This window comes from Syngnathoides biaculeatus, chromosome 16 (genome assembly GCF_019802595.1).
Source record: "Syngnathoides biaculeatus isolate LvHL_M chromosome 16, ASM1980259v1, whole genome shotgun sequence".
NCBI classification, from domain to species: domain Eukaryota; kingdom Metazoa; phylum Chordata; class Actinopteri; order Syngnathiformes; family Syngnathidae; genus Syngnathoides; species Syngnathoides biaculeatus.
The window spans coordinates 11,287,996-11,312,658 of NC_084655.1; the positions used below are offsets into that span (position 1 = coordinate 11,287,996).

General features: G+C 40.7%; 2 protein-coding genes across 2 annotated transcripts; both read left to right on the forward strand.

Moving 5' to 3' along the window:
* The first annotated feature begins 872 nt into the window (after positions 1 to 872).
* On the forward strand, positions 873 to 21,068 carry LOC133514064 (protein Hook homolog 2-like). Its single transcript, XM_061845336.1, has 22 exons — positions 873 to 1,080; positions 3,246 to 3,328; positions 4,705 to 4,777; positions 4,882 to 4,932; positions 5,137 to 5,269; positions 5,601 to 5,668; positions 7,728 to 7,793; positions 7,886 to 7,966; positions 8,951 to 9,117; positions 9,332 to 9,472; positions 11,512 to 11,713; positions 11,855 to 11,965; positions 12,044 to 12,128; positions 13,172 to 13,238; positions 14,204 to 14,341; positions 14,857 to 14,944; positions 16,373 to 16,407; positions 16,485 to 16,567; positions 17,784 to 17,887; positions 19,114 to 19,221; positions 19,307 to 19,378; positions 19,579 to 21,068. The coding sequence occupies exons 1-22, from the start codon at positions 1,036 to 1,038 to the stop codon at positions 19,705 to 19,707; spliced, it is 2,130 nt and encodes a 709-aa protein (XP_061701320.1). The 5' UTR covers positions 873 to 1,035; the 3' UTR covers positions 19,708 to 21,068.
* A 1,726-nt stretch (positions 21,069 to 22,794) lies between these two features.
* On the forward strand, positions 22,795 to 24,532 carry trir (telomerase RNA component interacting RNase). Its single transcript, XM_061846330.1, has 3 exons — positions 22,795 to 23,644; positions 24,087 to 24,158; positions 24,231 to 24,532. Exons 1-3 carry the CDS (start codon positions 23,333 to 23,335, stop codon positions 24,336 to 24,338), a joined length of 492 nt encoding a protein of 163 aa, XP_061702314.1. The 5' UTR covers positions 22,795 to 23,332; the 3' UTR covers positions 24,339 to 24,532.
* The last annotated feature ends 131 nt before the right edge of the window (positions 24,533 to 24,663 follow it).

A 24,663-nucleotide genomic window follows, 5' to 3' on the forward strand; every position in this document is an offset into this window, starting at 1 on the left:
TGAGCAATGTGAGGGGAATTATGAACACTTGGGAATAGCAGTTAGTGTTTGCACAAAACCTTCAGGCTTCTGCTAGAAAGCAACAACAAACAAAAACAAAAAACAGGAAAAGTCTGTAGTAGAACATCTTAACTTTATTTTGGGTTCATAAGAAGTACTTCAAATAGTGGCAGCTGTGCGGTGAATGATTGGGTGTGAATGTGATTGGTTAACAGCCACATCCGCAGTTAAAAGAGAGTGAGAGTGTGCACACTTGTGTAACCACATTATCTCTGGTGTTTGTTCTGAGTTCTTGAAAATATTTTTCCCCCATAATTGAGTTGTACAGGATGTAAAAAGTGGAAAAAGTGTTTTGTCTTTATGATTTATCTTGGCCTAATTTTTTTATTTCCCAAAATTCTAGCACTAGAACAGGGCTGTGTAGACTTTTTAAAGCCACTGCAAATAAATGTGTTGAGTCTGTAGTACTATTTCATTTACCAGACTATTTTTACACAAGTATCTGTTTTTCTATGTAAATACGAAGTGTGGGTAATGTTACTAAGTTTGGTGCTTACAGTATAACTCTTGTAATTGGATAGTAGTGCTTTGTTTGTTGCCAGTGAATGAGGGTAAACAGTATGTATTAATTTTAATTGTTCGTATGCACAGCTAAGCATTATTAATTGTAATTGTAGTTGCATCAAATTATTTTATAAACTCTAACGTTTACAATAAAACGGTTATTCGGAGCGCCTCGTGATTGCTGGTTCTGCTTTCTTGTTATTGTCATATTTAGCCTGCTTATTTCGGACAACCAGACCCGTATCATAATCTGTATCTATGGAAACGCTCTAAATACGGAAGCTCGCTAGACCGGCTTGAGGCGAGAAAGGAGGAGGAGGAGGAGGCCATGGCAGCCTGATAACATCGGAAAGTGTCCGGAGTCCGCAACTAACTTTGGCGGAAAGTGTTCTCGTCGGCTCCTGAAAAAAAAAACTAAATCTAAAGTTTTACGGCTAATAGAACAAAACATACCTGCACAAAAACAGCATTATGAGCTTGGACAAAGCCGAGCTGTGTGATTCCCTTCTAACATGGGTAAGTTGGATTTTAGCTGCGTAGCATTCATTGCTAAACGTTAACAGGTGACAGGACAACACTGGCAAGTTCGAGCCAGTGGAAGGTTGTTTACGTGACAATACTGTCACGTTATCACAGAAAATGAAACCATTTACGTAACTACCGTAAAACAGGTGTGGAAGTGGAGCGTTTGGTTAGCTAGCAACGCTAACTCGCATAGCTAAGTCGCTTATCTGAGCAACATGTTTACTTTGGTGTGATAGCTGTCAGAGATAACTATTTTCCTTACTCAACCACAGCGTCAGCAGAAAAACATAATATAAACTACACTACATTTCTTGACTTTAACATAACTGTAGCCAACGTTGGGAAGGTTCATTTTCTAAACACCGGTCCAAAAAATAACTAGTTTATAGTTCAATAGTTGAACTATGTTCGCCATTCCAAAAATGATCTCTTTCATATATTATTTTTTTGTATATGATGTTAACAGGCTATTCCTCCTGAACATACTGGCATGCCGTTTCCCATTTTTCACCACCCATTCAGTCTACACTAGTAGCCTGGTGTAGCTTTCACCCTACAATCTCAAAAATATGAGGAACAACTAGTTGCTTGCTTGATTTTTTTTTTTTTTTTTTTGTATTTATTTTGTTTTTAAACAAAACTGAGACTTTTGTCTTCAATGTGCAAAATTAAACACAGTATGACAGAAATATGATTGATTACTTTGCATTCCTGGCATCAATGGCTGACTATCTTGACAAAATATTTGATCTGTTTTTACTTTGCAAAATAAATTCATTATCATAGAAGTGTAGTTGTAGGCATTCTGATGAAAATATTTTTCCTAGTAATTAATTTTTTTCAATTATGTACATTATTGCAAAGGAAGAATTCCCTCCCATTTACTCAGTAAATGTACTTTGGATACTGACACAGCTGTGATGTGGCCACCATGAATTGCGGCAGTGGCACCACTGTATCTTTTGCCAAATACATCTGTTGAGACATGAAGGCTGGACTTAGTAGGTACAACAGATTATGCAGTGACTGTAGGGTCATCAGTTCAAATCCTGGCTACGGCTGTCTGTGTGTCCAAGTGTCATTGCGCAAGACACTGTGCATATTAGGTTAATTAAAGACTTTAAACAGTCCATAGGTGTGAAAGGTAATGTGAATGGTTGTTTGCCTTCAGTATGCCCTGCAATTGACTGACTGGCAACCAGTTCAAGGTGTACCGTACTGCTCATCAGGTGGGAGAGGGTCCAGGTTACCTGTGACCCTAATGAGGACATAAATCTGTATGGAAACTGCATTGGTCAGTTCTTTGTCAATCTGAGTCCCGGATTTTCCATTTGCTACAAAGCTGTAACCCCCTTTTGCAGATGTATGCATTTCTTTCACCTTGTACCTTAAGGGGTCACCACAGCATGTCATCTAAGATGAACGCTCATATTTGTTTGGCAGTTTTTACACTGGATGCCCTTCGTGACCCAACCCCTCTGCATTTATTCGGGTAGGGAGCTAGAGCCTATCCCAGCTAACTTCAGGCAAAGGCAGACTACAGATATCGACACCATCGCTGAGCGGGAATCGATCCCACGGTGCCTGCACCAAAGGCAGGCATGTGTACCACTAGCCCATCATTGACTCCCCCCTTTTGCAGATGGGGGGTATTACTAGTGTATTTTTGTACACACAAACAGCAGATGTTCAAAGGGTCCATCACTGCATGTTTTGAAGAGACAGAGCATGACAACTGGATGTACAAAAATCAAAAATACCAATAACGTTGACACATGCTTGTCAAAATGATAATATATAATAATTTTTCAATTTAAAGGCAGGGAATCACAAACTATTTTACAGTTTATGACAGTTCTACTTTAATGTTTGAATTATAGACAACTTATGTCGCTTTACAAATTAGTTAACTGAACTCAAAACATTGGTAATGTTGGAAACCAAGGACTCCTTGTAATTTTCATTTATTTTTTTTAATTGTCCCTTCCTCACTTTTGGTTACTAATCCACTCACACTTAAACCAAATGTTGGGTGTATTGTATACTTACTGTACCAGATTCATATTTAATCTATCTGTGACATTTCGTGATAAAATGCATGTCAGTGTTTTGAATGTACAGTGTGATTATCATAATGTCTGTGGTATTGTTTTCAGTTGCAAACATTTCAGGTGCCATCATGCAAGAGCAAGCAAGACCTCACAAGTGGAGTGGCCATTGCACATGTCCTAAACACAATGTAAGCATATGTATTATGTAATTTTGAGAAATTGCTTGTCTATGTGCACAACATGAGCTCTGAAGGAATGACCAGTGCAACTTAAACTATATATATATATATTTTTTTTTATTATTATTATTTTTTCCATTACTAACTTTGGGTGACTTTAGTCCACTTGAAGATGTAAATCATTTGAATTGATGTAATGTTAATATTTCTGACGATGTTTAACCTAATGAACATGATTTTTTCAAATAAGATTTCCTGTAGGAAAGAGAGTAATACTTGCATATGTTACTGTCCAAAAACTGCAGTAAATAGTGAAAGCCTGTGAATGGCGTACATATTTTTTAGTTTCCACACGAATTGAAACTCTAACTCTTGGAAAATCACACTCTTTTTACATTAATATGTATCTCTTACATCATTTTTATTAATAAACTAAGTAATGAAAAAATCTGAAGAGCCATGTAGGAGCCGAAAGAGACAGCTGTTTTTTGTGAGCCAAGACATAAAGAGATTAAATTTTCATCACTACTCAGACACAAAAGAGGAATCAATGTACGAACTGTAACTCATTTTAAAGTTTGTCAACTTACGAGTCAAGATGCAAAACATGAGTGGAGGAAAATGATTATTAGAATGCAATCCAGCCTCCTGCATCACTGTGTGGCGTCACTGTTTGGCCTGTTTTTTTACGCTCTCCCTTTGCACGATAAAGCAAAGTCTTTGCAGCTCCTCTAGAGAATCAAGTTCAATCAAAACAATATGTATCGGGCTTTGGATGTTACTATAGGTAGCCAATTGGTAAATATAAAAATTAATCAATTTTGTGACCTGCAATTAACCTGGGCCGCAATTTCCAAACTGCAATATAGCGGGGATTACTGCACTGTCAAGTGAATCACAGGTAATGTTTTAAGTAACATCTTAACATTCCTGGTTGTCAAAATGAAAAGGAAAAGTGATCGTGTTTAAGAAGTCTAAAACAAAGTAGAAGTATCCTTTTGAAGACCCCGAAACACATCAATGGAAAGAGAAATAAATGTTTTTCAGTGTATGGTGACACCTCGTTCAGTTTTATAAGAACTTCTGAAATTAATCAAGCCTTGTGATATTTCAATTACTTTGCTCATATTCTACTAACTATAAAGACGCAATAGTATTTCACAATAATTTACATTTCCTGGTTCTATGGTTATCATGTTTCCGCTTAATGATCACTGATGCCCTTCATCAGGCAAACACAAAAAGGCAAAACACAGTTGTGGAGCGAATCCTTTCAATGCTAACTGGGCAGTAATGTTCCAACATTTGCTGAAGTCTTGGATTAAATCACACATGAAGACTGAAACCAGAATTTTGATGTCACTTGTTTTCTCTTGCATCATTAGAGACCCCTTTTGGTTTAATGATACCTGGCTGGGGAGGATCAAAGAGGAGAGCGGGGACAACTGGCGGCTCAAGGCAATGAAAAATTCTTTGTAACATCAGATTCTGAATTGTTTGAATTAACCATGTTCATTTTTTTTTGTGTGTGTGTGTGTGTGTTTTTTTGTTTTTTTATTTAGGTCAGCAACTTGAAAAAGATTCTCAAGAGCATGCTGGAATATTACCATGACGTAAGGGATATTTTACTTCACTAAACATATAATTTTCAAAAGAACTATTTGTGCAAAAGTGTTGTGAGCAGGGCTTATTACACTTGCTTTACAAGGCTCGGTCATGCTGGCATAAAAAACACCTTCCCTAAACTGTTCACACAAAGTTGTTGGCTACCCTAATTGCTCTGTTTCCCATTATAATCTTTTGATCTCCAACAACAGATACTCAGTCACCAGGTGTTGGAAGAGCATTTGCCAGATGTGAATCTCATCGGTGAGATGGGGGACGTTACTGAGCTGGGCAAGCTTGTGCAGCTCGTGTTGGGCTGTGCTGTGAGCTGTGAGAAGAAACAAGGTAAACTCAGCAGTTTACAGGGATTAAAACACACACAAACAATGCTAAAGTCTTTAAATGTGCAGCAGGCTGGGAGAGAAAACATAACATGATTTTTGTTTTATGAAACTCTTGGCGTCATCATCGCAAGCTGAGTGGCTGATTTGAGAACAATTTCCAGCTTAGGCTGTGTAAAGAGGATCAAAACGATCGGGTCACGCAAGCTTAGCTGCGTCGACTCTTGCAAAAGAAGCTGTGCTTGTTGCCTTTTTCAAGAGGGTGTTTGTTCATAATCTGTTTTTTTGGCTGCACCATCACCAATCTCTTTTTTTTTTTTCTTTCTTAAACCCAGAGCAAATCCAGCAGATAATGACACTTGAGGAATCTGTCCAGCATGTTGTCATGACAGCCATTCAGGAGGTAAGTCAGCTTCTTATGATCCTCTCTGTAGTTTGCCTCAGATATGCTTTTATCCGTTCATCCATCCTCTTGTCCTTGGTTAAATTCACAATCAACGATCCCCTAATAATCAGAGCTACATCTCAGTGCCATAAAGCATTATTTCACAGTTCTCTTATCTATCCATGTATCTCTATACATATACTGTATACTACATTGCCGTATTCACCTCCACACCTTTTTATTTTTGGGGGTTGGGGGTTATGTTCAGCCAAATCTGTTTCTGGTGGAAAACATTTTGAAAAAAACAGCCTTTTTGTGAAGCAGACGGCTCAACCAGAACAATGACTTTGATACCAATATTTTTTTTCTTTAGTAACGATCTCAAACATCTGAATATATACACAGTACTTTTCCCAGAAAAAAATACAAGTATGATTTACTATGATCAGAATTTCCATTTGGCAAAAATTCATGAACAAATGGAGCTCTATCCCTTGCACTTTTTCTCATTTTTATAATTGCAGAGTAATTCTGCAAGGACGAGTTAGCCAAAATAATTCCACAGAGGGGATTGAAAGACTCATTGCCACTGATAGAAACCACTTGATTTCAGTTGTTCCTGCTCTGGAGGTGGCCCAACCACAATTATTGTTCTTAGGGAGCCACAGTTTTTTTTTCTACACATGACCATGTAATTTTGAGGTTTTTTTTTTTTCTTCTAATCATTCAAATCAAATCATTTCAAAACTTTGTCTATTTACATTTTTTTATGCCCCTAAACATTTAAGTGGGGAGAATGTTATATATATATTTAATGAGATCCAATACACGATATATATATATATATATATATATATATATATACATACATATAAAATTCTGACTTTACAGAACTGAGAATACTTTGATTTGGAGTAGAGTAGAACCTTTTTTTTTTTTTTTTTTTCATTAATGCATTTTAAAAGTGATTTAAGATGAATTGTGCCAAATCTTTCTTTGGAATTAATCTAAATCAAATCTGTTCCAGACACCAAAAAACATGAACGAAAGTTGGCGCCTTTGAGTTGGCAGAGTATTGGAAGAGCTCTGCTAGTTTTTCTTTGTTTTCCTTTTTTACACCCTTTCTTGTCATTTGGTGTTTATTGTGCATCATCTGGGCCTGTTGTGCACTGTTTTTGACTGAGAAGTTAAGGGAAGGAAGACCGTTTGCGGCACTACCATTTTAAGTTGAGGAGAGTGGAAAACTTATTGGACTCGTAACTGGAAGCATTTTTTTCGCAATCTGCGTAGATATTCATTTTTGACCATCCAATGATCAAATGTTGGCACTGTTCTGCGATGATACGGCTGAAAGAGTTGCGTTGTGCGAGTGGCATGCCAACTTGAGACTTTGAGAGTGATGCGAGTCTGCGCTTTAAAGTCAAGCGAGAGACATGACTTGTCATGGGGCTAAATATTACCTACGTATGTACTTTCAGCTATTATAAGACTTGTTTACTTTCAAAATTAGTTTGGAGAAAATGTGAGTGACATCGTGCACGATGTGATTGAGTCCATGTGATCCTGGCGCCCTCATTCAATTTCAAGGAAACTTCAGTCTTGACCCGCTCTCATCCATCCCAGCTTCACAAATGGGCAAAAACTACAGTTGCACCTCCTGTAGTGTATGTGAAGTTCCATTGTTGAGGGATGCATAGTGTATTTTTAATGTTTTTTTTATTATTATTAAGATTCTTTTTCTTAAAATTAAGATTGTATTGCACTATTTTGTGCACAGTGCTTTGTTACGGTTGCAGCTGTTCTGAAGGCGTTATATAAATAAGCTTGAGCTGAAAATATAGTTAAACAGCCAAAAAATGTGAAATAAATGACTAATTAAATGACAGGCGAGACTGATGAGGAGAGGTTGTTTGGTATTGTTTGTTCCACAATAAAAAAAAAAAATCACTTTTATTTGATCAATGGTTGTGGAGAACTCCTAGCTAAACTCCCCTCTCCTTTTAATGTCAGTTTATCAAACCAAGTTATGTACCAAATAAGTTGGGCCTTTTGTTGACTTGGGTTGCTTTTTTTCTAGCTTTTATCAAGGGAGACCTCATCTGAACCAGGAAGCCCAGAAACTTTTGGAGACTTTGACTACCAGGTGAAACATCCCATCTATAAACAATTGCTTTCCTGCAAATTGGACTAATGTTAAAGATATATCTTTACTTCCTGACGATTCTGTGTTTGCAGTCCCGAAAGTATTATTTTTTAAGTGAGGAGGCAGGTGAAAAAGAGGATCTTCGTCAGCGCTGTCGAGACCTTGAACATCAGGTTAGTCCATGATAGCTTCTTTAAAAAAGAAAAAAAACGTAGACACCAAAGACAGGTTTGTTGCACGGTGTTTGTTCAATGTTTGTGTGCTGGTGCTTGTTGATGTATTCTGGCCCTTATTGATTAGAGCGCCTGAGTTTGTTTTCTTTTGATTGGATGTTGTGTAACTGTGGCTTGTTTTTGCACCACTTACGAAGAAGAAACTGATTGTATTGCTGCCCCCACCCCCAGAGTTAAAATTGCTGTCAAGTGTTGCATAACATCAAGCTAAAACTGACACGTTGCCTTTGGATAGGACTGCAGCCAACTCAAATTTACAGTTTTCAGCCCACCTGTTTGTTTACTTGCACAGCCCACGCTTTAGAGATTAGTCACTTGTTGTTTAGAAAGCTATTTGCTGTCGGTGGTCCTGTGCTAAAGCATGCAATCTGTCCTTAAAGTGGAGTGTAGGTTCCAAGGATTCCAGCAGGTAAGTAACCACTCCCCCCCCCCTTTTTTTTTTTTTTTATTGCATTGCTGGTTTGTCTAATTCAATAAACCTCTCCACGCTTGGCCCGACAATGACTTTTTAAAATATACTCTCCACCATGTACCTTTTCTCAGTCCACTAATTTTCCTCCCTAATGACCTCAGAACTTTATGCACGCCTTGCATATTTATTTGTAACCATGTGTTAACCCTAAGGCTAAAGTTAACTTTAACAGTGCGAGAATTCCAGCAGCCTGGGAACACTTTATACCAGCTGACTAAGTCTTGAGGAGTAAGCATGTGAAATCAGAACATGGCATGAGCATACACAATAAGTGAAGAGTTTATTTTCAGTGACTCGGTCATGTGCTTGTACAGTTAGTGTTGTTTTCACAAGATTGCCCGCCTTCTGTCTGCATTCTCAATGATGTTCAATCCTTTTTGGATGCATATTCCTGAAAGTACGCCTTTTCTAGGAAGTGCTTCTCACAAGTTTCGCTTTATTTTCTCCCACAGCTGTCAGTGGCCTTGGAGGAGAAGTTGTCGCTCCAAACAGAGACTCGTTCTTTAAAGGAGAAGCTGAGTCGCTGCGATTTGCTGGATGTCCCCAGTACTGCCATCACTGGCAAGAAGCTGCTGCTCTTGCAGAGTCAGATGGAGCAGCTGCAAGAGGAAAACTACAGGTAAAAAATTTTTCATATTTTCATTTTATTTTAACACTGCAGAAGTGTTCAGACACTCAACTTTAAGATCAATGTCATGGCAATATTGTTCTATGATGATGTCTTTTGAAACCTTTGAATTTCATCATCATTGTCATAGTGATGCAAAAGACGGTGATTTTGTAAAGTAAAGTATTTTTGATGATCATATCATGAGCTACTTTGTACATGTCAGACTGGAGAACAGTCGGGATGACATGCGTCTACGTGCTGACGTGCTGGAGCGTGAATTGGCCAACGTACAGCAAAGGAACGAAGATTTGACCAGTCTAGCACAGGAAGCACAAGCCCTCAAAGACGAGATGGATATTCTCAGGTAAGACATCTCCCCCTACCCCTTAAATCCCTTGTCATTGGATGAAACTACATCCTTGATATTTGCTCTACACAATACAATTTCTGCATTCTTGGTCAAAAAAGAAGTAATAGATGAAAGCTACACGCACTGTTTGACGTGAAATTTGTGTATTGATTAGACTGTTAAAGTGGGAGTTTGTAATTTGTTTTGGCTAGGAGGGGGAGAGTTTCAAGCCTTAAACGCAGCGTCATGGGGTCATCCACCAGAGATTCTTGTCATGAGTTAAAAGGAAGCTAACTTAGTTTGTGTTGTTGTAAGTGCAGCTGAGTAATGTTAGTAACTCAAACTTCCATACGCAGTTAGCTTTAGTAGCTTTAGTCTGCTAACAAGAGTGCACAGTAATGTTGCTCGAAGTACCGATACCAGTACACTAACGTGAGTACACAGCACTGTTACCCCAAGTACTGATACCTCTACGGAACCAAGGTATTTTGACATAAAAAAAATTGCACTATACTAGCTTTTAGAGCGCTGTGTGCGTGTGCCCGCACATGTGCGTGTGTGTGTGTTTATATAGTTGTGGTCATAAGTTTACATAACCTGGCAGAATTTATGATTTCTCAGCCGTTTTTTTTTCCAGGTAATATGATGATGATTAAAAAAAAAAATAATAATAATCTTTCACTCATGGTTAGTGCTTGAGTGAAGCCATTTATATCAAACTCTGCTCTTTTTAAATCATAATTACAAAACTAGATAATGACCCAGATCAAAACTTGACATACCTTTTGAGATTTTGGCCTTACAACATTCACTTAAGTTGAAACAAATAAACTGTGGTCTGTCTGCTTGTAGTCACTATTTGTATAAAGGTTCAGTGAGTTTCTGGGTTTTGAGTCATGGGGAAAGCAAAAGATCTGTATGGAAAAAAGCAATTGAACTGTATAAAACAAGAAAGGTATATAAGAAGATATGCAAGGAACTGAGAATACCCATCAGCATTGTTCAAACTGTAATTACGAAGTAGAAAATGAGAGATTCTGTTAAAAGGACCACAATCAAGTGGACCGACAAAAATTGATGCAACAATGGCCAGGAAAATTGTTTGGGATTCAAAGAAACAATTACTTCAGCTGAAATAAAGAACTGGGGAGGGAGTGTTTCATAATGCACAATAACAAGCCACTTGAGGGGAGGAAAAAAAAATTCTCTGCATGTTTGAGTTGCTATAAGAAAACCATTCCTACGCCAATGCCACATTAAAAAAAAAATAAATGCGGTGACAATTTGCAAAACACTGTAGGGAACCTCAAAACTTCTAGAACAAAATAATATTTACAAGTATTATTAAATATATACATCCATCAGTTTTCTGAGCCATTTATCCTCACGAGGGTCCCGGGAATGCTGAAGTCAATCCCAGCTGTCATCGGGCAGGAGGCGGGGTACACCCTGAACTGGTTGCCGGCCAATCGCAGTAATTAAATATAAAAGTATTTAAATTAGTTTTGTCAGTTTTCATTTTATTCACACCTCTATGTAAGTTCCGCACACCCTTTGTCCCTTTGTGTTTGGTGCTGAGGGGTGAATGTAAGCATGGACACAGTGATGGTCTCAAATATGCTAAAATGGGTTATAGTGACTGGCCTTGCTGTCCAAGCACAGTGTTCCATTATTCAGTATTACAACTACAGATTTGACACAGGTTTCTTTGAATAGTTTGTAAACTTTTTAACCCACAAGTGTTTTGACTTCTAAAATGGCACATCAAAACAGTTGAAAGTGGGACTACATGTGAATGCTTAAAACGCCATTATCATCTTCCACTCACAGAAACAACTCCCACACTGCCCACACGCAGACGTCCATTCACCTCCTCACTCTGACATCTGTGTTGATAAAAGACATTTTCATGCATTGATGCCGCTTTGCGTCAGAGCGTTTCCTTAGTCAAGTAGGGTGAGGAGCCAATCAAGAACGATCACACATTCATCCCTGGTGAGGAACTTATCCTAAGGGATGTCTTGTCCTTATCTGCTGCTCCTCCTGTCCCACAGGCACTCATCCAACCGGGTGAACCAGCTTGAAACTTTGGTAGAGACTTACAAGAGGAAGCTGGAAGATCTGGGTGACCTGCGCAGACAAGTGCGCCTCCTGGAGGAGCGCAACACTGTGTACATGCAACGGACCTGCGAGCTGGAGGAGGAACTCCGCAGGGCCAGCGTCTTTCGTACTCAGCTGGACAACTACAAGAAGCAGGCAAGCTGTGGAAGAGGAGTGGGAGGGATAGTTTTTCTATTGACATCAAAGTGCTGTTAAACACAGTCTGCTCTGTGCTCATGCTTTGAGAACCATGTAGTTCGTGTCAATGCAGCCGTTGCAATGGCCTCTGACTTGCAGGCTCACGAGCTTCACACCAAGCACCAGGCCGAGGCCATGAAAGCTGAGAAGTGGCAGTTTGAGTACACGAACCTTTATGACAAATATGACTCACTCCAGAAAGAGAGAGAAGTGAGTTGTTTGCACAAAAATCCTTATACATTCATTGACAGCATCTCTTGCCAAAACTCAAGAAATATTTGTTTTTAGCGTCTGATTTCAGAGAGGGACACACTTCGGGAGACAAATGATGAGCTGAGGTGTGCTCAAATCCAACAGAAATGTCTCGGTGCAGGTACTCTTAACATTGCTGCATTCGAATGATGGTCAATGCTGAAGAAATGCATTAATATAAAAAGCAACATGTCAAAATACAGCAGATCCTAAAAAAATATTCAGCGGAACCTCGATAAAACGGACTCTAATACTCAATAGAATGGGCCTTCGAGTTTAAACAATGTGTCCAAAACTAGTTTCCATTTGTCACTTAAGCTGCAGTTGACAAAGTCTCTTGGTTCCAGAATTACCCACTGTTGTTTCCTGGGGCTCTGGCGGCATGAAGGCAGAGACTGGGAATGACGTATTTCTGGGTAACAGATATACGTTATGACTACATCGAATTCCAAGGCGTGCCGATATGGCAGCTTTGTTGAATTTGGCCTTCTGACATTGTGATCATGTCAGGATTGTTATATATATTGTGCTGTAGAGGATGGGGAAGAGCGAGTGACAGTGACATTGCAGCCTTGTTAATTCTTGGGAATACAAATACTGCAGTCTGCATCATGCTTTTTTAGAACAACCTTTTTTTTGTCAAGTCATTCACCTTTGGTAATGAATCTGGGATTAGGAAGCACACTAATTCCTTACAAACCTGAAGGTCAACAATATCACAATGACCAATCACGGTGGAGTGGTAAGTTTGCACTTTGCAGCTTTTTAATAATTTACAGTAATTTTGTACTACACTGGGCATTTTAGGCCATGGAAAAAAACCCTACAAATTTTTTTCTTCTGCACCATAATCCGGGTGCATATGGCGTCAAAATTAAAGCGCTTAAATATAATGGACAAGTGGCTTTATCGGGGGACCTCCACCCTATTAATTCTATGTAGGTTCCACTGTACATTTATTTAAAGCTTGTCCACTAAACTTGTCATTGCAACATTATATACTAGCGATTTTCAAGTAATGTAGATTTTGGAGACCCACGCAATGACAGCTGTTTGAATAAACATACAGAAATGTGCCCCCCCCCTGTGTTTTTTTTTTTTTTGGGGGGGGGGGTAAAATCGCAAAGGTTCCATCTGACAGCTAATCTCTCAACCTCTCCACAGGAGGCTTGTGTGACAATGACGGCACAGTAGGAAACCTCGCTGCAGAGATCATGCCCACTGAGCTCAAGTACGTATTGATGTTAATATGCAAACAGATGTGGGCCTCAGGGTTTGGTTGTAGAGAAGTCCTATTTTGCCATAATGGATGAGATTTTATTCTTAGTATTTTGACACAAATGTGCACTGGTGGGACTATATTAGTTTTCTTTAATGCTATACAAACTATTGCAACGTGCTCGTTTGACCATAGTTTTGTTTTTAGCTCTGTAATGCTTGAGTTGATACAGCTCCGTAATGACATAGTTAAATATTATTACATTGTCATTGTATTTGTTAAAACAGTCATTATGACTTCATGGTAGCACATGATAAATATGATCTGTGAAAGATTCTGCAGTCTCTGCCCTTATCTTTTGCCTCTAATTTGGTATGTAAGAAACCACCGCTCCTAAGGAAAAACAACCCACCTTGCAAAGTGTCGGTCACGTCGTGCTTTTGTTGACACACTCATGTCAGGCACACCCCTACGGGCTCACTAAAAATAAAACCTCAAACGGATAATTCTTTTTTTAAAGTAACATTCAATTACAAATGAGGTGCTTTTGTGGGGTAGCAAGGTAACAAGTCAGTGTGAGGTGCACGTGCGTGTCTACAAAGACACTCAATAAGTACAGCATTATATTTAATGGTTTGAACACATTGTTTTTACAAATAACTTTGTGGTTGTTGTTTTAATATTTTAAATGATTGCAATGAAGAAAGTGTAAAACTATAAAGAAAAGGTAGGGGTTTTTTTTTAGATATTTTCGCCTATTGCAGGTGTGCAACATATGCCCCACCATGTGAGGGAGTCACTGCACTTCCTTTGTTGTAAATCATTTGCATATCTAGAAAATCTCTAAATTGTATACTCGGCATATTCTCAGTGTAGCAGGAGTACAGATTCGTGCTGTTTTTTTTGTTTTTTTTTTTTCCCCCCCCCAGCTTCATTGACCTCCTGCTCCCATTGTCTTGTCATCATGTTGTTTCCAGGGAGACAGTGGTGCGCTTACAGAGTGAAAACAAGATGCTGTGCGTCCAGGAGGAAAACTACAGACAGAAAGTTGTAGAGGTGCAGGCTGAGCTCGAGGGGGCTCAGCGCAGCAAGAATGCTCTAGAAACCCAAAACAGGTAGGTGACAGCCTGCCTTCGACCTACGTTGCAAGAATGAATAAGCTCCTTCCCACCGCGTGTCGCCATATTTTGTGTTCCTTGACATTAAGATGGGTGTTTGGCGGATGGTAGGAGTGATATCGGCCTAAATGTCAAGTCACCCTCTGGACTGTGTGTTCGACTGAGCTGTGTGGGCCGGACTGAAGGATAGACAGCAGAAAGCCAGATTGCCTCTTGTCTGTGTGCGTGTGTTTGTATGCCTGCGGGCATGTGGACATGTGGGTGGACTGTGTGTGTATGTGCGCAGCCAGGCAACACCAGGCCCAGGGTGTGGGAAGCATTTTCAGGAACAGGAGGAGAGGAGTGGAGGGAGCATGCTCAGTCGAGCGCAGCGCCGCATGGCCTGCCAGCACACAGATGTACAAGGATGCACACTTCTCTCCACTTATTTTCCTCCCACATGTTTAACTTTTGTTTCATTACTCCTTCTCTACTCGCACCTCAACAATCCTGCCATTGTTCTGTCCCTCCAGGCTGCAACAGCAACAGATCTGCGAGCTCCGTTCTCAGGTTGAAGAGCTTCAGAAAGCCCTTCAAGAGCAGGATAGCAAGACTGAGGATGTGAGTGCTTGTTGTTTCTCCTTCCACGTCCATCACATGATATTTGTCTCATATTGAGAAGATTATACACGCACACACCAGCCATACTAATAGAACGTGATGACCCTTTATTGTTCAGGGAAACATATTTGGTAACATAAGGAGGTGTTTCCCCAAAAGAGGCTTGTCATTGCATATATGTGCCACAATATGGCAGCAAAGCACTTAAAACAGAGAGGATCATAAACCCTAAACCCAGGTTTCAAAAATGACTGTTCAGTAGTTAAATTATTCAACGTAAACAAACCACCTTCCCAAAAACCTCAACAGTAGCTGATTTTGGCCTCCATACTAGCCTATGACATCATGCACGGCCGAGCCAATATGCGTCCTGGCATTTTACACAAATTGTATGAAGTTGTTAAATTCTTCATTTGAAATGTACATATAATTGAGTGGTTTAAAAAATGTTTTTCCCTAGCCTGATTTCTTTATTTTTTTTGTTAGTTTTTAACATTTCCATTTATCGCTGCTTATTCCTAGACCCTGTCCCAGCTATCTTTGGGCAAGAAGCGGGGTACACCCTGAACTGGTTGTTCAACAACAATTCCCACTCACATTCACAATATCGGGCAATTTAGAGTCTTCATTTAACCTATCTTGCATGTTTTTGGAAAGTTGGAGGAAACCGGATTACTCAGACAAAACCCACACAGATGTGCTAACCAGTCTGCCACTGTGGTGCCTTTGTGGGGGATATTTGTCACCCTTACAGTAGGGCAAAAAGGACTTAGTCAGCCACCAATTGTGCAGGTTTGTACGAGGTACATTCAAAGACCGCCAACTTTATACAGGAAAAAAAAGCACTATCAGTGAGTTGAATAAAGAAAAAACACCACCACCACCAAGATATTCCACAAAATGGTGCCAAAGCAAGCACAAAAACACTGAATTAAATGGAGAATAAAATGTGCTAATTTCAAATTGAATATGCTGGGGTTCACTGTACACGTATTTAACAAACATTTGCATGATAGAAATGAAATCCACTGGAAAGGAAGTATTAGTCAGTTTTTCTGATTTAACCACTAACATTTAATTGAGCCCTTCAAGCATGAGAAAAAAATATGTATTTTTGCTTGATGAGAATTGCTGTATTGGTTGTACTTTTGACACGCCTGTGTGGGAATTGAAACTGTTTGCTGACTCGCGGTTAATGCCTGCCCTTCTCCTGTCCTGTCTTGTCTTGTCCACCCGCCTGCCCCACTGAACAACCGTGCCAAAATCAGGCCATCGTAAGTACGGCCCACCCTCTGTCCAAATGGCCTGTGATTGAGCTCTTCATATTTTGACTTTTAACAGCTTTAACCTTGTGTGCCCCCGCCTTTAACAGCGTGAGGATGTTTTAGTTTAATGTATTTTGCTTTTTTTTTTCCCCCCCATATATAGTCCTCCTTATTAAAGAAGAAGCTGGAAGAGCATTTGTAAGTGCTCGCGTTTGACGTCAGTAATGTAGTCTGTGTGTTAATGTCCGAGCAAGACTCACTTAACGTCATTCCAGGGAGAAGCTTCATGAAGCTCACACTGATCTCCAAAAGAAAAGAGAAGTTATTGACGACCTCGAGCCCGAAGTGGACAGCAACAGTTGAGTGTTTTCCCATTTTTGAACTGCTTTACCTTGGTATGGTGCGAGTACATAATATATACCGTAATTCCCGGCCTACGGAGCACACCTGGTTGTAAGCCTCGGTACACAGAAAGAGTTTAGCGCTAGCCTGGCGCTAGTGTTAAACTTTCTGTGTACTGAGAAATGATCTAAAAAAAAAAAAAAACTGGATAGTGCATATTGGTTGAAGCCAGTTGTCCACCATCTTGGTACTCCCAAAACGTGGAGGACACAGTTTACAGGTTGGATTATGGCGGGATTTTTCTCAAAGTTTGGCACGTAGAATTAAAACTGGTCGTGTGAGCTTGACATTTTTTCAGTTCTGGTGACATGAAGGATTTTTAATTTGACTTGGTAAGCCGAAAAAGGCTAAGTGCAAAGGAAAGACATATAACACCATGACTACCAAGAAACCTTGCCTATTACCTAGGGCCCGATTTCCGTGACATGTTAACTTTTAATGTTTTTATGACAAAAAAAAGCTTGAAGAAATTTTTGAAGTCAATCAGTTCAATATATTCTTTGGAAATAAGGACTCGCAATGGGAAAATACATGCTAAACGCATTGTTCATTTGTTGTCTCTGCGATGTCCTATTTCAGAGAGAAAAGTTAAACTTCAAATTGAATTTGCAGAGTTCTGTATTATGAAATTCATCAAAAATGTCACAGAAAATGTGTTTTCTTGCTTATCCACTGATGAAGTTTGAGAAAATATTTTTTGCGAAAAACTGTCGACCTATAAAGGTGAAGCAGAGAGTGAACAGTCAACAACAACAACACCCGTAAACAAAATTTTGTTCAAGTGAATTAAGCTCATCAGAAAATTCAAAAAAAAAAAAAAAACTTTAGAAACAAACATTAACAGGGTCAAACTTACCTGTGGAATGTTTTCTCACAGCCACGAAACTGCCGATTAACACAGTTAATCGTTGTCGCTGCACGGGTCTGGTTGGTTGTTTTGGGAGTATCAACAGTATCAAGATGGCAGATGGCGACTTCAGTTTTGGTGGCCAATGAGCCATCCAGTCTTTTTTTTTTTTGATCATTGGTACGGTTGCTTATAACTAGGTGCGCTAACGCTAGCGCCGCATCACCCCATGAACCGCAGGGTTGAAAGCGTATGGAAAAAAGTTGAGGCTTGTAGGCCGGAAATTACGGTGTATATATATTTTTTTTTTTTATCCGTTTTTCAGTGGCAAAGAAGATCGATGAACTCCAGGAGATCCTGCGTAAGAAGGACGAGGACATGAAACAGATGGAGGAGCGGTACAAGCGTTATGTGGAGAAGGCAAGAACGGTCAGTCTGTTTTACAGTAGAGCCCCGGCTGATGAGTAATTTTACTTTATAAAGAAAATTATTGAAAATGATCTCGGTTCACGAGCACTCTTGGCTCCATGCCTCACACTTTGCAGGTATCAATGTTTTTGTTTGATTTTTATCTCTAAAAAGCCCTTATTATGGCTCCAAAGAACCTATAAACTGCTGGCTTTAGTATTAAGTTTGTATCGTAATCGTTTAATGTTCATTTTTTGTGATCTCATTACACAATTTGTTTTGTCAATATCTGGCATTTGTACTAATGTGAGTTGAGAATGTAACTGAAGTAGCGCTGTCGTCAACATAGACACTTCACATAGGCCCACATAAACAAAGAGACGAGTAAAAACTTCCCACCGTGGAAGGCTCACAGAGGCGGCTCTGATCCCAGCTCTCACCGAGAGAGGTGGAAGTCTGCCCGGGTTCTGCTGTCCGGGTTCCGTTTCAGCTCCACCGCGAGGACTCGCAGATGATCATGTCAACAAGGCTTCATGGTGTAATGTTGCCCTTATATTTTAGCATGTCATCTTTCACTCTCTGATTGCTGCACCGCTTTGTTTACCATGGATACGGTTCGCCGCAAAATGGCCACCACATCCCACAATGCAATGCGCGTCCAACAGCATACAGTACTATCTGCAGAAAAGATAAGACATTGCAGAGTGATTTGCAAGTGAACACTTGTTTCTTCTTCATAGTTGTGCGCTTTCACCATTCTGTGGCTGGAACAGATTCATTGCATTTTCTTTCAATTCAATGGGAACCAATGTCCCACTTATTAAAGGGGAAACCCAGTACTTTGCAAGAACAGTGTATCCAATAGGTCATGTAATATGTATTCTATTTTGAAATCTGTATGTAAGTATTCCTCCGTCTTCCCGATCAACCGATACTGCTGTTTCTTCATTCGAAGAGGAGAAATCAGGGCTGGGCATAAACGGTGTCCCATGTAATCGAGCGTTTGGAACGGCGCGGTACACGTCACGTCCGCCGACGTAGGTCATGTGACTCTCAAAAAATGGCAGCGCCCCTGAAAATTCGTAATTGTCGATTTTTAAAAAAAAAAAAAAAAATTCTGAAAACACTATTAAATGAGAGGGGATTTAACATCATATTGGATAAATTGTTAATGCAAACCAGTGGAATTCCCCTTTAAGGTCAATATAACTGCACTTCGTTGCGTCACACTGATGCTGTGTGTGTAGGTGGTGAAGACACTGGAGCCGAAGCAACAACCAGTGACTGTCGCTCCTGACATTCAGGCCTTGAAGAACCAGCTGACGGAGAAAGACAGAAAAATCCATCACCTGGAGGTATGCGACCTATTATACAGTTTTGTAACGACTTTTGTGAGTGTTCACAAGTCACTCATGTGATGTGACGTGTTCCTGTGCACAGCGAGATTATGAGAAGAGCCGGTCCAGACATGACCAGGAAGAGAAACTCATCATTAGCGCTTGGTACAACATGGTAAGAAGTTCTTGCAATCTTCTCACTTATGCTCTGTACTTGTAACCTGAGGTCAGAAAAAAAGTTTGAGCATTTACTCGACACCCATATCGTTTCACGGTCTATTACCGGAGGTCTACCTGATATGGATCTTCAGCTGGTTGTCGATGATATCAAATCGGTACTGAAAGGGACTTTCTGCATGTGTGACCTCCTCTCAGGGGATGGCCTTGCATCAGAGAGTGGCGGGTGAGAGGCTGAACTCGCCCAACCAGTCCATGTCCTTCCTGGCCCAGCAGAGGCTGGCCACCAACGCCAGGAGAGGCTTCACTCGACCGCACCCAAGATGAGTCTTGAAAGAGAGAATTCTACACCCCCCCCCCCCAAATCCCCTTTATCTCCGTGCCTTTTGTTTGCTCACCGGACATGCCCCCTGGTGGCCTAAAAGGGTACTGCGATGATTTCCAGAGGTTGAGTTGCTGTTTACTTCATGTTGAAAGAGCAATAACTGGAACACATACAACCTTAAAAATCGGGGGGGGGGGTCTTTCTCACCTTTTAAGGTGATTTTTAATTGTCTTTGTTCTCTTGGAGAACGGTACACTTTTTGTGTTTAGCCTCTTTTTTTTTTTTTTATTGAATTTTAAGTTTAATAGAGTTTAGTGTTGTCGGGATTCTAGTTAAGATTTAAAGCGTGAGCTGAGGAAGGTTTGAAATGCAGCCTTGGACTACTTCCGTCGTACAACGTGTTGAGCTACACTGGAATACCTCCATTTATACACTGCACAAACGCTTGAGCTGCATTTGGTTTGGTGCAGTGTTTCCTCTTCCTGCTCTCCCCCCCCCCCCCCCAGCCCCCCTCATATAGATGAGCTTCATCCGCGGGAGCGAATAGTTCCTCTCTTGTTTCCACTGGAATAAGAACTTTGACGAGCGGCCAAAGCACATTCCCATAGCAGCGGGTTTGTCGAGTGCCTTCAGAAAGACACCAAATCCTTGCCGTCCGGTTAAAAATGAAGTATGGGATATTTTTCAGTGCTCTGACATTGCGTCCCTCCATTTGTCGTAGATTTCTGTAGATGTTAGTCGAATAGCATGTCACACTGCATGTTTTTATTTATTAGCTTTATTTGCATGTGATTCTCGTACATGTATTTTGTTTTCCCCCATTTGAAGCAGGGTAATAATGGCTGTGGGTCAAACCTAAAAGCACGCAACATCTTTTAGGCTCTACACAAATGTGAATGTCTGCAGTTGAATCTGATGGACTCGTCGCAACACTAAGGTTTTGCTTTTCTTTAAGATGAACTACTTCATACGCAGGAATGTGGAATTTGTCTGTTCACAAGATACTCTGAACTCATAAATGGCAGTTTTATCATCTCTGCTTATTTTCTACAGATGAGCTAACTTGAGCGTGTAGCGTAATACTACATCCCATGTCAAAGCTGCTACTTAGTGCCTTGTCCTTCATCCCTGTCAAAATATGCTGTCCTCTTTCATGACCCAATTTTTTTGTGTGCACTTTTTTTTTTTTTTTGTGGTTGATCATTGAGTTAATGTTTGGCATTTGCATGTTTCCTTGTTTTCTGAGAAAATTGGTCAAATAGATCGTAGCAGTGTTCTTCACGCGGGGATGTGGCAAGTTTAACATGTAGTAGTCCTTTCAACTTTTGCACTACAAATAAATGGGAATTTAAGACAAAAAAAATGCTACCTTGTGATTTGTATTCAATTACCGTAAATATGAACCGTTGACGCGGCACGGTGGATCAGCAGGTAAAGCATTGGCCTCACAGTTCTAAGAACCCAGGTTCAATCTCTGCCCCGCCTGTGTGGACTTTGCATGTTCTCCCTGTGCCTGTTTTCTTCGGGCACTCCGGTTTCCTCCCACATCCCAAAAACATGCATACATTAATTGGACACTCTAAATTACCCCGAGGTGTGATTGTGTGCGCGGCTGTTTGTCTCCACGTGCCCTGTGATTGGCCGGCAACCAGTTCAGGGTGTACCCCGCCTCCTCCCCCATTGACAGCTGGGATAGGCTCCAGCACTCCCCGCGACCCTCGTGAGGATAAGCGGCAAAGAAAATGGATGGTTGGATGGATGGATGGATGGACGGACAGACAGATGGACTGATGAACCTAAGGTCACATTAAAAAAAGTCACTTAAAGATACAGTACACCTTTAATGATGGAACTTAATAAAACAACAGAGGATAGTCACTGATGGCATAGTGCCTTTGGTGCGGGCAGCGTGGGATCGATTCCTGTTCAGTGAGGGTGTCGATATCCGCCCTGTGACTGACTGGCGACGAGTTCAGGGTGTAGTCCGCCTTTCGCCCGACGATAGCTGGGATAGGCTCCAGCTTTCCCGCAACCCTTGTGAGGATAAGCGGCTTGGATAATGACATGAAAAAAACACTGATGCAATGATAGCACACTGTTATGAAGTAACTTGGTACTGCAAATTGCAATGGAATTACTGATCAACAATATTCATGATTAAAAATCATATTTTTTGAAGGATATGATGTAACATTTACTGAATAGAACTCTAGAAAGAAAAAAAACAATTTTGACAATTTTTAATTTTTACCATAAAGATGATGAGGAAATATAAATGATGGGATGGCACAGCAGATGCCTCACAGTTCTGAGGAGTTCAAATCAGGCCTCTTTTGTTTATTGGTGCCCTGCGATTGACTAGCGACCAGTTCAGGGTGTACCCTGCCTTCTACCCGATGACACCTGGGATTGGCTCCCACACTCCTGTGACCCTTGTGAGGATAAGTGGCTCAGAAAATGGATGGATGAATACGTTTTGGTTAATTTTCTGAACTTTCAGTAAGTGCATCCACAGGACACTTGCATGATTCCTACCAAAAAAAAAAAAATTGATTTACCACACCATGTTTAGACAATATCATGTCATATCACAACCCAAATAAGTAAATGTGAAATTCCAAAATAAACTAGAAAGATGACAGTTTGTCTTTTTTTTTTTTGTTTTTGTTTGTTTGAAAGTGTAACTGACTCACCAGAGAAACTAAAGGATTGCACCACAAGGTGGCGCTTCGAGGTCCCTGTGGACAAAAATGTCATGTTTGAGACTATAGTAGAATGTCACATGACCAGAGAGAGCCAACCACGACGGTATTAGTAGACTCAGTGATGAGAAAGGGGTCGGTAATTTCTTTCGTTTTTTTTTTTTTTCCCCAAAAAGTAACTAAAATTGTGAAAATGTCCAAAAGCAAATCAATTAATTATTAATTTTCTCGCAGTGATGTAATGGATTATGATTATATAAATGTTGTAATTAAATTACATGATCTAGTTACATGTCATGAGTCACTTCAGTGCTTATCCTCGTCTGCGTTTTTCACTTTCAGGTATGTTTGACTTCCTGTACAGTTTTTTTTTTTTTTTTTGCTTTCTTCCTGCACAATGCTAAGGGCCAAACCCACGACGTGACGTCACTAGGGACCTCAAAAATGGCCGACAGCGATCGATGGACTTACTGAAAAAATAACCCAAAACATTGGGCAACAATCCCAAATTGTACGACTTGGAAGTGGATATTTAAAGCTTTCCGTGTCAAACATCCAATTTCGCCAACGGGTAGTCATCACCGGAAGAAGTAAGGTGGCAGTTTATCCAAAAGGAAAGGGAGGCAGGCGGCGGCGGCGACGACGACTTAGCAACGTTAGCATTCGAACGAACTGCCGCTTTTGTTTGTTTCCTTAAAACGAGCTACATGACTGACATCGCGGACTAGTCTTTAGTCCTTTTTCGCCATAGGGATACGTTGTTTGGGGTTTTTGTTTGTTTTGAAGCGGGCAAGCGTTAACTCAAGAGGATCTTGAGCTAAAGTCTGCTACGTTTGCGATTCAAAGCGGAGCAGCCTGCCGTCTAACTGGAGGTGCAGGAGAACTCTTGAACACTCAAAACACCGCCGCGCCGCACTGAGGAAACATGGAACAAAGGCGTAGACACGGAAAATCGCACACCGCCGACGACGGGGGTAGAAGCAGCAGCAGCAGCAGTCGCAGTCGCAGCAGCAGCAGTAGCGGCGGGGACTCGGACGGCGGCAGCCCCGCGTCCCCGACCGGGGGGCACGCGTCCTCCGACAGCCAACAAGGCCCTTCGTCGTCCTCGGGCAACGCGTTCGCCAACGACGGCAGTTTCATGGAGATGTTCAAGAAGAAGATGGAGGCGGAGATGAAAAAGGCGCAGGGGACAGATGAAGAGCAAGGACATAAGAAGCCCCCTCCAGTGACCAGCTTTGTAAGGGGTTTGGCAGACAGCACATCCGAATTGACAGCTTTAGCCCGATCGTAGAACTACTGTACACTAAAATAAATAAAAGGGTGAAATTTTGGGATGAAACTAAACTGACGTTTTACTAGCGAGCTTTAAGGCATTTGCAAATTGAAACGAGAAAATGCTGCTGAAATATTGAAGTTGGACATGTGCTTTAAAAGGTTCAGATGGGTCAAAATAGGTTCATCTGGAACTGCGCATCTCGAAATTTCACCCGAGACGGATGCAACATTTGGAGACTAGTTTCGTTGGTTGGTTGGTTGGTTAAGTTGGGGGGGGGTGTTCTTTCCAGATGAGGCTGGCGCTTGGGCAGCAGACTAAATGTAGACCTGCTCTGGTGTAGTCTCCTTCATTGCCAAAAGCAAGGCCTCCTATAACGGTGTCAGTCTTCTATGCCCTAACCCAGGTGGGGAAGCGGAGAGGTGGCGTCTTCCTTAAGACCGGCATGGTTGCCAAGAAGCAGAAACAGGACACAGAGGTAAAAAACAAAGGATATATATTAATAATAAACTGGTTGGACATGTTGCCTGAATAATTTCTCCTCCTGCAGGCTACACCCGGCAAAAGTGACGCTTGGTCAAAGTACATGGCTGAGGTGAAAAAGTACAAAGCCCACCAGTGTGGCGACGACGATAAGACCAGGCCGCTGGTCAAGTAGGCGTGGATGGATCAACACGAGAGACCTTCAGCTTTCTTCCATCTCATGTTTTCATGAATTTCCCTTTTTGTATTTTTTTGCCCCCCCCTTGATTTGAATTGACACTTCACGTTTTTCCTCAAGAAACTTTGCAGTTATGATATAGCCATTTCTGTTTATGTTTAGGCTTGATAAAAATCTCCACTGCCTGTTCATTGTGGTGTCGTTTACTTATGACCTGAAGCACATGGGTTGTCACAACACCAGAAGCAAATAAAAAAAAATGCAAAAAATGTTTTGTTACAACTGTAATCTTGAAAAAAAAACAGCAATAATTCAGCATTTA